The 15,769-nt window shown below is 39.9% G+C and overlaps 1 protein-coding gene across 3 annotated transcripts in view; it reads right to left on the minus strand.

Moving 5' to 3' along the window:
* LOC109930588 (ankyrin repeat and fibronectin type-III domain-containing protein 1-like) overlaps positions 1-15,769 on the minus strand; it is a 745,821-nt gene that overhangs the window by 9,691 nt on the left and 720,361 nt on the right. For all 3 annotated transcript variants that reach the window (XM_048609794.1, XM_048609793.1, XM_048609795.1), the window contains 2 exons: positions 13,466-13,616; positions 9,201-9,366 (listed from right to left, as the gene is read on the minus strand). In XM_048609794.1, coding sequence (XP_048465751.1) covers positions 9,201-9,366; positions 13,466-13,616 — 317 coding nt within the window. The remainder of the gene's footprint in view (positions 1-9,200; positions 9,367-13,465; positions 13,617-15,769) is intronic.

Consider the following 15,769-nt stretch of genomic DNA (forward strand, 5'->3'; position numbering starts at 1 on the left):
GAGTCATTAGAGCACAAAATAGCCCATTTCGTCCAATGAGTCCATGTAAGCTGCCTGCACAGCAATCCAGTCAATTCCATTCCTCCTCTCTATTCCCACAGTCGTCTAATTTTATTTCCAAGTGCCCATCTAATTTCCTTTTAAAATCTTTCTTCCTTTCTATTCTGCCATCCTGTAGACAATGAGTTAAAGTTACATCGCACTGTTGTGTAAAATAAAAGCGCTTCCTCATTTCCCTCTTGTATCTCTTCCCAAAAATTATAAATCAGCATCCCTTGGACCTTGCACTCTCACCTAACGCTGCAAACAGCTTTTCTTCAGCCTACCTTCTCTCAAGCTGTCATGATCCTCTCACCTCTGCCAATCAAATCCATCACTCAATCTCCTTAGTCCAGGAAGAATAAACCAACTTTCACAAACCTAACTTTTTACCTATATATATTCATCCCTATAACCGTCAAATGGAATCTTCTGTTATGGAGTCGACATTGAGCAAAATGAAGATTGTCACATTTTGGACCAAGATGTGTGTTTTTGCATAATCATATGTTTTTCAGCTCATTCCTTAACTCATGAAATAACTAGCATGCATGAATGATGAATCTTATTGGATGGGTGCTGGAAATTCTACCCACCAGGGATCTAGGTCCAAGTGCCCAGACAGTACTTCACTCAACGCAAACCTGTAGCATTGCTGGAGCATGTGCTGGTTGCCCCTAGCTACTGCCTGAAATATCATAAACCATGCAGAAACTGACACCCGATTCACCAATGTGTAATTTGTAAGAAGGGTGACTGTCACTTTAAGATTCTGATCACATTGGCCATTTTGGGAAGCAAAGAGCTTAGTTTAACCTTGCTGCCTATAGAGTGAACACCTCCTTGAAATAGCTACTGTGATTGTTAAACACTTCAGCCTTCTGGTCCTTTTCGAAATGACGAGATTCACGCTGCTTTGTGATCCGCAGGGTGAATCCACTGATTTGTCAGGGAAGAAAACAGAATCATGGTCCTAACTGCAGATCTTGAATGTACTTCAAGATAAAGAAATCAAAAGCACTGTCACTGCACTGAAGCAAGTACAGTCCTCACGGAGAAAGAATTCACCCCAAGGAAGAGGTGAACAGTGCAGAACAACTCACCTTGTGCACCATCCTGAAGGTACATTGAATAACAAGTACTTTACATAGAGGGAAATGTTTTGAGATGGAGGTGTACACTCAAACAAAAACAGGCAGACTCAGAAATACCTTGTTTTAAGTGAGAAGAAGCAAAATTGGCAAAGCTAAGATTTTTGTGGTACATCATGCTACAAAGGCTTTTTTCATTTTTTAAAAAACTGGCAGTAAATTTTGCTGCTGTAGGACTAAATGACAAAAATACAGAAAGCTGGAACTCCTATACACAGAAATTCCATTATTTTGTTGAAGCTAACAAAATTGAAGCAGATATACTCATTCCTGCGTTCCTGAGTATTATTGGGGAACAAAACCTTTACCCTCCTGAGAAGTCTGGTACAGCAAGAGAAACTGCATTCTAAACTTATGAAGAAATAGTAGGAATGCTACAAAACCATTGTTTACTGAAAGGTTCAGATCCCACAAATACAACCAGCATGATGGTGAATCTATCTCCTAGTTCACAGAAATTTTTAAGAAGTACAGAATTTTGCAAATTTGGAGACAAAATGATGCTACAAGAGACGGACTGGTGTGTGACTTAAGATGTGAAGCATCCAGAAGATGTTACTGATGGAAAGAAACCTAGACTCAATGGAAGTACTGGAAATAGGAGTCTCAATGAAACTAGCAGCCAGGGAAGCTCCACAGCCAAGCACCAGCAAGAAAGTTCACAAAATGGCAGCTGAGAGACAAGCACAACGCCATCTCAAAACTGCCAACAGGGCACACAGCAGCAAATTGCTGATGTAAAGAAGCTGTATGCAGAAACTGCAGCATAAAAAGGGTACTTTGAATCAGCATGTTTGAGGAAGAAGTGTGGATAGCATACAGGTAAAGTACAGAAACTGAAGAGAAGGAAGAAAGTCTACACTACAAAAAAAAAGACATCAGGAAAGCCCAGATACTCAGTCTGACGAGTACTACTATTAAACATACTGGCTATTGCTGGCAACACCAACCAATATTCGGTTACTCCCTCACTGAATGGCAAACCGATAAGGATGGACATTAGAGCAATAGTTTCATAGATACCTAAAAGTATATTTTAGAAGCAGCTGAGTTACATTGCGCTGCAACCCACAAAAATTGTACTAAGAACGAAAACAGGCAACGTGATGCCTTTGAAGGCTTGTGTCAAAATGAATGTTCTATTATATGGTCAATTTGAAGATTTGACCTTACACATTGCCAAAGGAATACTTCCAGCTTTATTGGGAAGAATGTGATTGGAGAAAACCAAACTCAACTAGGCTAAAGTAAATCACTTGTTAGATTCTGAGACTAATCTATCTAAATTCTAATGAAATATGCTGTTGTTTTCATTGGGGATCTGGGAAACATGGAAGAGATCTTTGTCAAAATGAAAATCAAGGATGAGAATAAAGCAAAATGTTGCAATGCTAGATTAATGCCTTATGCATTCAGACCAAAGTTTGAGACAGACTTAGACTGGTAAAGACGGGAGTCCTTAACCCTGTAAATGAGTGTATTTGGGCCATGCCTGTCATACCAGTGATGAAGACAGATGGCTTGGTACACATCTGTGGTGATTTTAAGGTAACTATTAATCCATTATTATGTGCTGAGCAGTATCCTTTGCATTTAATTGATGACCTATCTTCTGGACCAGCTAGGGGTCAGCTTTTTCGATAACGTTGATCCTGAGTCACTTCATATAGTTGAAATACTTGACAACTGTAAAACAAAGGACTGTTCAAATACAAGAGACTTCATTTGGAATATTATCTGCACATGCATTACCAGATTAGATTTTAAGTGGATTGGAAGGAGTCCATAGACGATATTTTTGTCATGGGGAGAAACAATTCAGATGTTACTCTGTAGTAGACAGGAAGATTATGATTTAAGCATAAAGAAGGACAAAGGTAAATTTTTAAAATCTTCGATCAAATGTTTGGGCATGTCATTGACGCTAAGGCACTACACAAGTCACCTTCAGAAGTAAAAGCCATGCTGAGGCACCAGCACCTAAAAATGTAAACCAACTACAATCATTTTGGAGAGACTCAGCAGACCTAGCAGTATCTGTGGACAGAAAGCAAAGTTAACATTTTGGGTCCTGTGAAGAAGGGTCAGCGGACCTGAACCATTAACTCTGCTTTATCTCCACAGATGCTGCCAGACCTGCTGAGCTTCTCCAGCAATTTCTGCTTTTGATTCAGATTTCCAGTATCCACAGTTCTTTGTTTATCATACTATCTAATTTTGGACTTGTTAAATTATTACAGCAAGTTTGTCCCAAACATAAAATCATTCTCAAGCCTTTGCACAATTTATGTCAAAAAAAGAACTGGAAATGGGAAGATCAGCGTGAAAGAGCTTTTACACAAACCAAAGAGGCTTTAAAATCAAAGTCCAAAGTTACTGTTGCAAGTACCATGTGATGCATGTCCCTATGGAGTGGGAGCAGTCGCTCCTCACATCTAACCCAATGGTGCAGAGAAGCCAACAGCTTTTGCATCAAGATCATTAAAAAAAGCAGAAATGAACTATGCACAGATACTGAAAGAAGCTCTAGTAATCATGTTTGGCATTAGACAATTCCACCAATTCCTGTATAGCTGGAAATTTACCTTATTAACAGACCACAAACCACAATATTTGGGCCTCATACAGAGACGCAGAGGGAGGCATTGTTATCAGCCCACACTTATACAATTAAGTATTGGCAATCCAGCATATATTGGAATGCTACTGGGTGCTCTATATTACCTTTGCCATATAATTGACTACAAATAGTACATATGTAGATATTTTCTACTTCAAACAAGTAGAGAACATTTTGGTAATGGCAGGACAAGTTAAGAAGTACACTAAAAATAGTCCACTACTACCAAAAGTGATGGACATGGCACTTTGTGGAACAACCCCAGAACTGAACCTATCTGTCACACAGAAGCTAGAACTATCCGTACTAGCAGGATGTTTCCTATTGGGAACAAGAGACATCATTCAAACACAGCTAACAAAACGTGTGCTATGTCAACTACATGAAGGTCACTGTGGTGTTGTCATAATTAAGGAGATGGCCAGAAGATATTTTTCATGGCCATGGCTTGACTCTGAGATTGAGGAAAAGGTAGGAAAATGTGTAGCTTGTTTATCTTCAATAGCACCATTACACCCACGGGAATGGCGAGAACGGCCAATGGCAAAGAATCCAAATTGACTTTTGATGGGGTGAATACTTTTCATAGTAGTTGACACACATACTAAATTGCCTCAAGTTGCTAGAATTGAAGTAACATGTTAAGAGAAAACCATTGAAAGATTGAGGAGAGCGTTGCGATGTTTGGTGATCTAGAACAACTTGTTAGTGATAGTGGTCAACAGTTTATGTAATGAGTTTATGGACAATCTATCTAAAGCTGAAAGCAATTCAACATAAACAATCAGCTCCTTATTACCCAGCCACAAATGGTTTGGCAGAAAGGTTTGTTCAGATAATTAACATTCCCTCAAAGATAACGCAAGAACAAGGATCAGTATCCAAAACACTGAGCCAATTTTTGTTAATAAATTGGAGCACAGACAACTCAACCACTCAAAGTTCTCTAGCATTTCTCACGGTGAATTGTCAGTTGTGCAAAGCATTTGGTTTGCTGAAACCACGCATGGCAAAAGTTCCTGTTGACAGGAAACAACAAAATCAGGTTTTCTAATGGGAGAACAAGGCCAAATTCCACGTTTTCCAACGAGGTCAGAAGGTTTAATGAGGAAAACACCACTGGCAAGAAGTCAGTACCAGCTATTATTGTAACACAGACATGTAGAATGGAGAGGATATGCAGATTGACTTTTGGCAACCAGAACGAATGTGCCAGAGACAAAATTAATTGAAGATCCACAAATAACTGCCAAATAGAGGCCTGGATACATCTGAGAACAGAACAATAATTGGAGCCTCTGAGGGAGAGAGTACCTTAGTTGAGAATACCATGACATTGTGTGAACCTAGAATCATAGAATCCCTACAGCGTGGAAACAGGCCATTCGGTCTATCGAGTCTACAATGACCCTCCGAAGAGCATCACACACCCCCATTCCTACCCCGGTAACCCTGCATTTCCATTGGCTAATCCACCTAGTTTGCACATTAAACTCCCTTTGCTAGACCATCAATTGCTCTTGTAACTTTAGCAAAAACCCAAGAATCAATGGTGAAAACCAGAGAATGATACTAAACATCTTTGCTGCGGTAGTAAATACCTTCAGACTTGTAATAAATAACCTAACAGCAGTATTAAATATCCTTCAAGCAATTAACGCCCTGACAGCAGCATTAAACATCCCAAGAGCAATAATAAACACCGTTATAACAGCATTAAACACGCTTATGTTAATGATAAACACCCTTACCAAAGTAATAACACCCTGACAGCATTAATGGACACACTGTAAATACGATGAGGAAGAAGTCACATAACATGGAGGGACAGCAGGAATATGTTTACAGATAATATCTACATCTTAAACCTGATCACCTAATTAGTTAAAAATTGGAAAAACATAAGACGAATTGCTTATATATACATACATTTTAATCAATCAATAAATTATAATTACAACATAGAGGATTGCTAATGTAAATGGTTTACTATGAATGCAATATTTGGGAACTTGCAGACGACATTGTGATCTCGACATCAACATCTGCCATAAGATCTGGATTTCAGGAAACTTGAACTAAAAATTGTTGAGCAGGGCATCAGGGCTTGCAGGGAAGTAGGTGGATATTTTGATTCAGGAGGCACGTACACTGCATGGTCACATAATGGCGCAGGTCATTAGAAGTCAGGAACAGAAGGATTGTTCTATAATTTCTGAAGGTTGTGTTACCTTCCTGGTTCATGGGCATGTCCTTGGAGCTCCAGAAGTAGTTGGGAGTAGGAGGAGGAAGGATTCAATTATCGTGAACCACAGAGGATCCAATTACGTAGGTAGAACTAAGAATATGGTTCACATGAGAGAGATTATGGGTCAAACTTTAAACACAGAATCACACAGGTAATGATCTCAGAATTGTCATGTGAGTCTCATGCAAATTGGCAAGACACAGATTAGAAGGCTTAGCTGAAACAGTGGGAGGCAGGGTTTTTGATTCTTAGGATACCAGAAGACATCTATTGGGACAATTTGCACTGAAACTAGATTTGATTCAAATGTCCTGATGTATCAAATTGACTTATAAGGTAATTAGGGCTTTAAACTAATGAATTGGTGGGGCAGGGTGGATAGGGGGAGGGAAAGATTCAGAAAGAAAAGTGATTTGATTAATGGACAGAAGACAAAGAACATGAATAATAGGATCATTTTCATTGTTGTGGGCTATATCTAGTGGGTTACTGCCAGGATCAGGTCCCAGGACTCCTATTTACAATCTGTACCCTTGACTTTAATGAGGGAACCCAAGTATAAAGTATCCAAGTTTGGTGATGATACTGTTAGGTGGAAAAGTGAGCTGTAAGTTGGGTACAGAGAGGCTGTAAAGAGATATAATAGGTTAATTGTTTAGCAAGAAAGTGGGAGATGGAATGTGAGGTGAAGAAGAGCACAGCTATCAACTTTAGAATCATAGAATCCGTACAGTATGGAAACAGGCCCTTCGGCCCCACAAGTCCATACTGAACCTCAGAGCATCCCACCCAGACCCATCCCCCTATAACCCACCTAATTACACATCTCTGAACACTATGGGCAATTTAGCATGGCCAATCCACCTAGCCTGCACATCTTTGGACTGTGGGAGGAAACCAGAGCACCCGGAGGAAACCCACGCAGACACAGGCAGAATGTGCAAACTCCACACAGACAGTTGCCCGAGGGTAAAATTGAACCTGGGTTCCTGGTGCTGTGAGGCAGCAGTGCTAACCACTGAGCCACCATGCCGCCCCAAACTTTGATTGGTAAAATAGAAAAACCCAAATTTATTTAACTGCTAAGAGACTGGAAAATGCTTATATTCAAGGAGACCTGAGGGTCGTTGGCATGAATTACAGAAAGTTAACATGCAGGTGCAACAAGAATTAGGAAAGGAAATGGTACGCTAGATTTTATTACAAAATGATTACAGTTTAAAACTAAATAAGTTTTAGTCCAATTAAAGAAGCTTTGATGAGAACACACCTGGAGTACTGTGTATAGGTTTGATCCTTTTACCTAAGTAAATATATATCTTACTTACAGAAAGAGCACCATAGATTTACTTGACTGGTTCCTGTGATTAGGAATTACCCTTAGAAGAAAGATTAAATAGGTGAGACCTAGATTCACTGGTTTAAAAGCATGATGTGATCTCAATCAAGCAAATATAATGCATAGAACTTGATATGATAGGTGCAGGTAGGACTTTTTGACTGGCTTGGGAGTCTTGGCATTCATAATTTCAGAATATGGTGTCAAACATTAGGACCGAGATGAGGTGAAATTTTTGATTTCAAAAGAATGTGAAACTTCTGAATTTGCAACTCTTGAGAGCTATGAATGCTTAGTTGCTGAGAATATTCAAGATAGAGACTGATAGATTTTTGGATTCCAAGGGAATCATTGTACACGGAGCCAATCAGGAAAGGAGAGTGGAGGTACAATTAGGCATGCTTCATCAACTCTACAAACTAAAACTCTAAACTCCTGAAAAACTGATGCCCAACAGTGGACGAACAGAATTGTCCTCCAGTAAATTATTGGGAAGGCTGAAGTCATTGCTTTTGGACCACACTACAAATTCCATTCCCTAGCTACCAACTCAATCACTGTCCTTGACAACGGGCTGAGGTTGAACCAAACTGTCACAACCTCGATGCTTAAATGTGTTTTCAACCACACATCAATGTCATGACTAAGTCTGCCTATTTCCGCCCGTTTAATAGCACCCTATTCCACCCATGCCTCAACTCATCTATTGCTGAAATGCTAATTGAAGTCTTTGTTACCACTAGACTTTGTTATTCCAATGCATTCCTGGTAGCCTCCTGCATTTCACACAAATAGCCAAATGTAAACAGGGGAAAAAAAAAAATCACATGGCAGAGGGAAAACTGGAAAAACAGCTCCATAGCCTTTGTTCATAGTATCTGTTGGGTTGGTCCTTATTGATCCGAAGGTTTCTCCTCTACCTTTTTCTGAATGCTTTCACTGGTTTGCAAGAGGCACAGCGTAGCTGGTTCACTTATGTAATTGGGAAGGTTGAGGCTATAGGGTGTTCTTATTTAAAATCAATTGCCAGAATATACAAATTACACCTTAACAAGTCACAATGGAGAACATCAGGGGAATTGGCAACAAAAAGGAAGAGAATTTTAAAGTTGAGGAATTGCTGGATCAAGTGGTAATGTAGATCAGTAAGTACAAGGGCGAATGAGACTTATGACAAGGATACAGGCAGCTGATGTTTGGATGATGCCAGGTTTATGGACGGTAAAATGCAGGAGGCTACCAGGAATGCATTGGAATAACAAAGTCTAGTGGTAACAAAGACTTCAGTTAGCATTTCAGCAATAGATGAGTTGAGGCATGGGTGGAATAGAGTGCTATTAAATGGGCAGAAATAGGCAGACTTAGTCATGACATTGATGTGTGGTTGAAAACACATTTAGGCATCGAGGTTGTGACAGTTTGGTTCAACTTCAGCCCGTTGTCAAGGACAGTGATTGAGTTGGTAGCTAGGGAATGGAATTTGTAGTGTGGTCCAAAAGCAATGACTTCAGTCTTCCCAATAATTTACTGGAGGACAATTCTGTTCGTCGACTATCGGGCATCAGTTTAGCAATCTGATAATTTAGCAGCTATGGAACAATCAAGAGTTGTGTAGGTGAGAAAGACCTGGATATCAACTTTAACCTTCTTTTTGCAGCCCTAATCTGTGGACCTTACAATTTACAAAATATAATACTTCTACTATTAAATGTGAGTTCAGTAAAGATGCCCTTATTTAAAAATCAATTACCTGAATATACAAATTACACATTGGCAGAACAGAATAGAATTTTCTGTACTCACCCAGTTCAAAAATCTGTAATGGCAGTGTGAGGAACCCTGAACAAGGATTGGGCTTATTTTGTCCTGGGGCTGCGCACACATCATCAGATGGCGGCAAAAGGAGAAGGAAGGACAGGTTGTCTGCAAAATCCAACACCTCTTGGCTGTACAGCCTGAAATTTTTGGCCTAAAGTTTCACAGTGAAGGGGAAAAAAACACTTAAGTCACCATGTTCACAGTAAGTTGAATCCCCCTGACAATTGTATTATAATTTTGTGCACACATACTAGCATGCTGTTCTGAGCTGTACAATACAGGTCATAGGGTAGAGGGCAGGGTGCTTGGCATCAGACAGGGTAAATGACAGAGAGTAGAATAGATGGTGAAGTGTCAGACTTCAGGTGGGTACAATTTGTGGAATGAGATGGGCATTCAGACAGAAAAATAATGATTTTGATACAGGTGCCTGAATGAATTGGTTGTTTTTAACCTTAAAATGCCTTAATCTTAAAATTAAATGTCTTCTTAAATCAGATTAAATGCTGTGGCGCTGGAGACTTGAAAGCTTTCCACTTTGGATACCCAGGACAGCCACACTGTGATATCAAGCTCACTCTGTATAATGGGATGTGACTATTCCAGAGATGATGACGTAACTCATAATGTTAATCTGATATCAGTAGAGTCAGAAGTCACATGACACCAGGTTTAGTTCAACAGGTTTATTTGAAATCTTAAACTTTTGTAGCATAGCTACAATCCGAAATCCAGTGATTTCAAATAAACCTGTTGGACTTTAACCTGGTGTCGTGTGATTTCTGACCTTGTCCACCCCAGTCCAACACCGGCACCTCCACAACATGACATCAGCAGAGTACAGCAGACTAGAGGGAAGTTCATTATGAAGCAGGATTAAGACACTACATTGGAGAGCTGTATTCAAGAACATGTGTATACATAAACATGTAAATGATGACTGGCATAGTATTAAAGGAAGTGAGAGAACCTTACTCTAGGATAAGGATGAACGAGGCATGCTAGAGATAGAATAATTCAAAACATATCGCAGATCAGTAGCATTTACATCTCTCTAGAAACAGAGAAGATATCACACCAAGGGAACACATTCCTGACGAAGGGAAATCATTCGGAAAAGAAAAAGCCCAAAAGATCAAGAATGAAGATCAACAAAGTAAGCTAAAATCTCTAAGATGAAATCAAACAATGTCAGCACAGATTCTGGACTATTTTCTCACAAGTGAAAGAGCTTTTAATACCGAATTTAAACTCAATACAAGGGTAGTTGTTTCAATACAAGCTGACATCTTGCCTTGGTTCACATCAGTGAATGTTTAACTTGCGAGCACCAAATGTTAAGGTCTGATGGGCACAGATCTTTGGTCATTTCAATCCCTCCTCAGTTATAAAAATCGAAAAATCAGGGAAACTGAACGTATTGAAGGACCCAATCATACCATTACTACATAGAAATGGAGAGAATGGACATTACACTTCAAGGGGAAAATGGAAAAGAATTTCATGAAAAATTTCAAGGCTATTCAAAAGCTTTAGACAATCTAAAACAGGAGAATCACATTACTCTGCAGGAAATATACCTCATTTCAATTCACTGACTATTAGCAAAGGTGAAGGCTTGGTTAGAGAACAAATTAAAAAGTAGGGTTATATCACAGAACCAACACAGAGTAGCTCAGGACTGCTAACAGATTCCAAATACAATAGAGAGCTAAGATTGTACATGAATCTCATTCAACTGAACAAAAGGGTTCAAAGAAAAGTTTGTTGAATTTTGTCAGTTGATGACAGTTCCACTAAATTTGCCAGAAACAGCTTTTTTCATAACACTAGATGCAAACAGTGAATTTTGGCAAATATCCCAAAACAACGAGTCAAGATGGTTGACTACATTCATCACACAATTTGGGTGGATTTGTTTCAATTGTTTATGTTTCAGCATTTTGTATGCACATAATTTTAAGGTTTGCTGAAGACAAATGAGATATCATTTGTCACATGGACGATATCCTGTACACTGTCAGACCAAAAAACAGCATTACAACAAAGTCAGGGAAGGTTTAAGAGCATCACACTCAATGAGGAATGTCAATTCTCAAAAAAAAATTATATTTTTGCAATACACAACTAGGAGCAAGGTATCACAGTGAATCCCAGAAAGACATGACCAACAAGTGAACCTCTGTAATGGAAGTGTGTGAACAATGTATAGTGTGTCTTAGGAATCGTGAGAATTGGGAAAGTCAATTCTTAACCATGCCACTCAATCCACAGAAGAACCTTTGAAGAAAGGCCAACAACCGTATTAGAGTCATAACAGACTACAACTTTTCAGAAGATTAAAGAGAAGCTGTTTTCTTAAATAATCAACTATACATAAGCCATGATTCTTTACCATAGTTGCTGTGAATGTATCATAAATGGAACTAGGGTAAGTTCTCATTTGGTGCAAAATGTTGGACACAAGTTGACCATATAGTTTGCATCAAGACGACTGACAAATTCTGAACAAAAATATGGCACAATTGAAAACATTGGTTGTTTATATAGATTTTCTCATGGGGTTGAGATTCTAGGATGAAACAGAGCGTAAACTACTAGTCACATGACTAGGATCAAATGAAATTGCAAAAATACCACTGCAAATACCGAGATTTAGATACATGTTAATGAGACACAACAACATTACTGTCTATGTCCCAGGCAGTGGGCAGATTATGGTTTATACATTCTTCAGGGCAACTTGGATCAGTCTAAAATAAATACTTAATCATCACTGAAGAAGGGGTATCACACTACTGCAGTTACCAATACATTATCAGCAATCAAGGGGAAGCTCAAAGAAATTTGTGCAGCTCAGAAAAGAGATAACAAGTGCACAAAGATTCAAGAATTCTGTCTGGAAGGGTGGTCTAGATATTGTCCAGCAGATCAAGTTTTGAAGAAGTATCATGAAAAGAAGCAACATTTAATAAGTGTAGAAGATCTATTGGCGTGCAACCACCGATTGATTATACTGAAGTCTATGAGTGAAGAAATCCTGAAACAACTTCATGGTAGATATTAGGAAGTCACAAAATGCAGGGCTTGAGTTCAACAGGCCATGTGGTGGCCAGGCACTGTGGAGTAAACAGAAATTTTATCTCTGAGATAGTGACAACACAGTGCGGAGCTGGAGGAACACAGCAGGGCAGGTAGCGTCAGAGGAACAGGAGAGTTGACATTTTGGGTCAGGACCCATCTTCCTAAATGAGGAAGGGGAAGGGAGCTGGGAAATAAATAGAGAGAGGACGGGTGGGGCTGGGGAAGGTAAGTGGGATGGTGATAGGTGAGTGCAGGTAGGGAGCGGTGAGGATTGGTCAGTGGGATGGGTGGGGCGGATAGGTGGGAGAGAAGATGAACAGGTTGTGTCAGGTCAAGGAGGCGGGGATAAGAGGGAGGGTTGGACATGGGATGAGGCCGGGGCGGGGGGGGGGGGGGGGTAGATTTTAAAACTGGTAAATTCCACGTTTAGGCCATTGGGCTGTAGGTTCCCAAGGCAGAATATGAGGTGTTGCTCCACCAGTTTGCAGTTGGCGTCATTGTAACACTGGAGGATGCCCAGGATGGACATGTCACCCAGGGAGTGGAAGGGGGAGTTAAAATGGTTGGCAACTGGAAGGTGTTGTCGTTTGTTGTGTACAGAGCGTAAGTGCTCTACAAAACGATCTCTGAGACTACACTTGGTCTCACCAATGTTTTTATCTCATTGCTAAATCGCCCTTAGAGTTCAGGATATTTTGGTTAGGTAGGTTAGATATGGGAAATGCAGGGGTAGGGGAATGGGTCTGGCTACACCAGAGTGCTATATTCTGTAACTTTTATATAAATGTGTAAATAAAGAGTGTTTGGAGAGACTAAGCAAGGTTTACTTCGACTAAATTTACATGTGAGGGGTGAAAAAGACATTTAAATCTCTGTAAATGCATTAAATTGAATCCCTCTGAGCACTAATTATTTTATCACTTTGTGCAAAAGCACTGGCATTCTGGCCCTGGAACAGATTCAGTTTAAACTTGAACTGTTTAATGCAATTGTAAACAAATGAGTACCATGCTGTGTGCTAGCTGTTGTGGGAGTGTGAAAGCCAGTATTGTGGGTACAACGGGAGCGACAGCAAGTTAGCAGAAATCCAATTTCTTAGATGCAGTACTGTGACATTTGTGAAATTCCACTATAAAACATGTTTTCTGTGTAAGCCACTTTTATACCTGCTCTAGTGGAATGCCAATCTGATTCATCAGTTCTAAAATGGCTACCCTGAGTTCTCGCTGGAAGAGGATCTGTGAGCATCCGTCACTTGGATCTGTTAGAGTGGCCTCGTCCAAATCTGAAAGGTTCTGGAGCCACTCCCATTCATCTCTAGAAGCAGAGATATATGAAATATATTCAATAAAACAATTACTTGAAAGTAAACTAGACCAAGGTTGACACATATGCTAAGGGTGTCACACAGAGAAGAAATAAGATCATAAGCAATTATTATAACACAGAAAAGGCTGTTTACCAACTAGATTTTTTTTCATGTTTCCCATGTACACTGTATCTTATCATGGACTTTACTACACATATTTAAATGCCTTCTACACATCATGTGGAATGTATCCATTTAATCTGGAATTATATTTTATGTTTCCATTGTCTTTAACTCAACCATTTAATCTTCCTCATGGAAGTTCTTACTTATAAATGCAATTCAAACAAAATCTGGAATAATTATCCATCATTATGCCTCCAAAATGATGTGATAATTACATTTCCTGGGTCAAATGATTCACATAACATCAACAGATTCAGGTATAAATTGAACAAATGTAAGGAAAAAACAAGTAGTGAATGTAGGAAATCGCATGTAGTTGAAGTTTAAAGAGCTGGAGAAAATTAAAGGAAATTGCCATAACAAGAAGGCAGAATTTCTAAAAATGTCAAAAGGGATCACAGCCCATTTGTGATCTTTTCCAAAGCAGAAGGGGTGAAGGATTACAAAGTGTCAGATTGTGTGACTATGTGAGCAATACACTAGGTGGCCATGGCCAATGAGTTTTTAACAGGCTGATCAGCTCTGATGAAGAGTCATCTAGACTCAAAACGTTAGCTCGCTCTCTCTCCATGGATGCTGCCTGACCCGCTGCATACCTTAAGTACTGTAACTGAGATGCAGCACAATGGTTGGCTAGGTCTTCTTGTGTTCTGTGCGAGAGATGTAGCCCTCATTTCATTATTTAAGCACAATATCTCAGTGTCAAGAACTCTAAGGGATTCCACACTACAATTTTCAATGTGAACTGACCAGGAAGCCAGAACCATGCAGATTAGTGCGAGCTTCCGAGGCAAGGGTTCAAATTTTTCTCTTTCAAGGCAACATGATAGATTTTAAGGAATGCAGAAGATCCGGATATTTTTTCAACTATGTCACACATTATTGTTTGGAGTATGCTTTATGTATACAGGAGTTTGGCACCGGTAAGAACATGTCATACACAAGGAATACAATGGCGTGTTTAGAAGATATTATCACAGGCCCCACAGGTTGCAGGATGTGAGGGGAGTGTATCACACATAAGGCGGAATCATCTTGAGGCATTGGGGATCTTGTGAGAGACCTGTGCTGCCACTTACAGGGAACGCTAGCCAGGAGACATGCCAAGTAGGCAATGGCGACACTGCTGGTGGGTCTTCCACTGGAATCAAAACCCAAGGGACGGAGATACTGCTGAGTGAGAGCTGCAGGCACTCACAGCTCTTGCACTCAGCAGTACCTCAGAAGAGGCCTTGGCTACAGCTGATATAGCATCCTCAGATTCTCAGGATCATGATGAACAGTGATGCTAGGAGTGGGACTTTCATGTTGGGGGCAGTGGTGAGTAGGAGGACATGGGTTTTGTAAGTAAGGGTAGGAAGATGAAACATGTCCAGTCCTTTGATCAGATATTATTTTTGATTGAGGAATCACCACCACCTGAGGTGACAAATTCCCACAAGTTAGCAGGTGTCATGCACTTGGATGATGTCAGGTACAACACCAGCGGTGACAGAGTGAGGCCCCTTAATTTCTCCTTAACAGTCTAAATTAGAAGCACACAGGAAGATCGACCTTGAGCTTTCCTGTCCAGAATTTAATTCTAGCAGTGACAAAAAGTCACAGAGGGTTTAGGCGCTCTCCCACCCAGCTTAATTAAGTGCCACCTTGCCTCCAAGCTCACAGCCAGGAGCAGATGACTGGGGAAAGTTTGTCACGTGTGGGGTAAGCTTCTCACTGAATTGTTTTAGGTGGAATATGTGGCATATCAGGAAAGTGTGTCATACATTGGGGGGGAGGGGGAAGAGTGTGTCACATGTGGCAGAGGAGAATGTCACATGGAGTTTGTTAAGAACTTTAGATCTGCGTTATTTCACTTACTACCTGGAATTAGTTTTTATTTTGATCTACAATGGCCAAAGAATCTAAAATAAATGTTTAAGCTTTTCTGTTAAAATGCTGCAGTCAGATTTATTTTGCTTCACTTACTAAACCA

Source organism: Rhincodon typus, chromosome 21 (assembly GCF_021869965.1).
Source record: "Rhincodon typus isolate 14 chromosome 21, sRhiTyp1.1, whole genome shotgun sequence".
NCBI lineage: Eukaryota > Metazoa > Chordata > Chondrichthyes > Orectolobiformes > Rhincodontidae > Rhincodon > Rhincodon typus.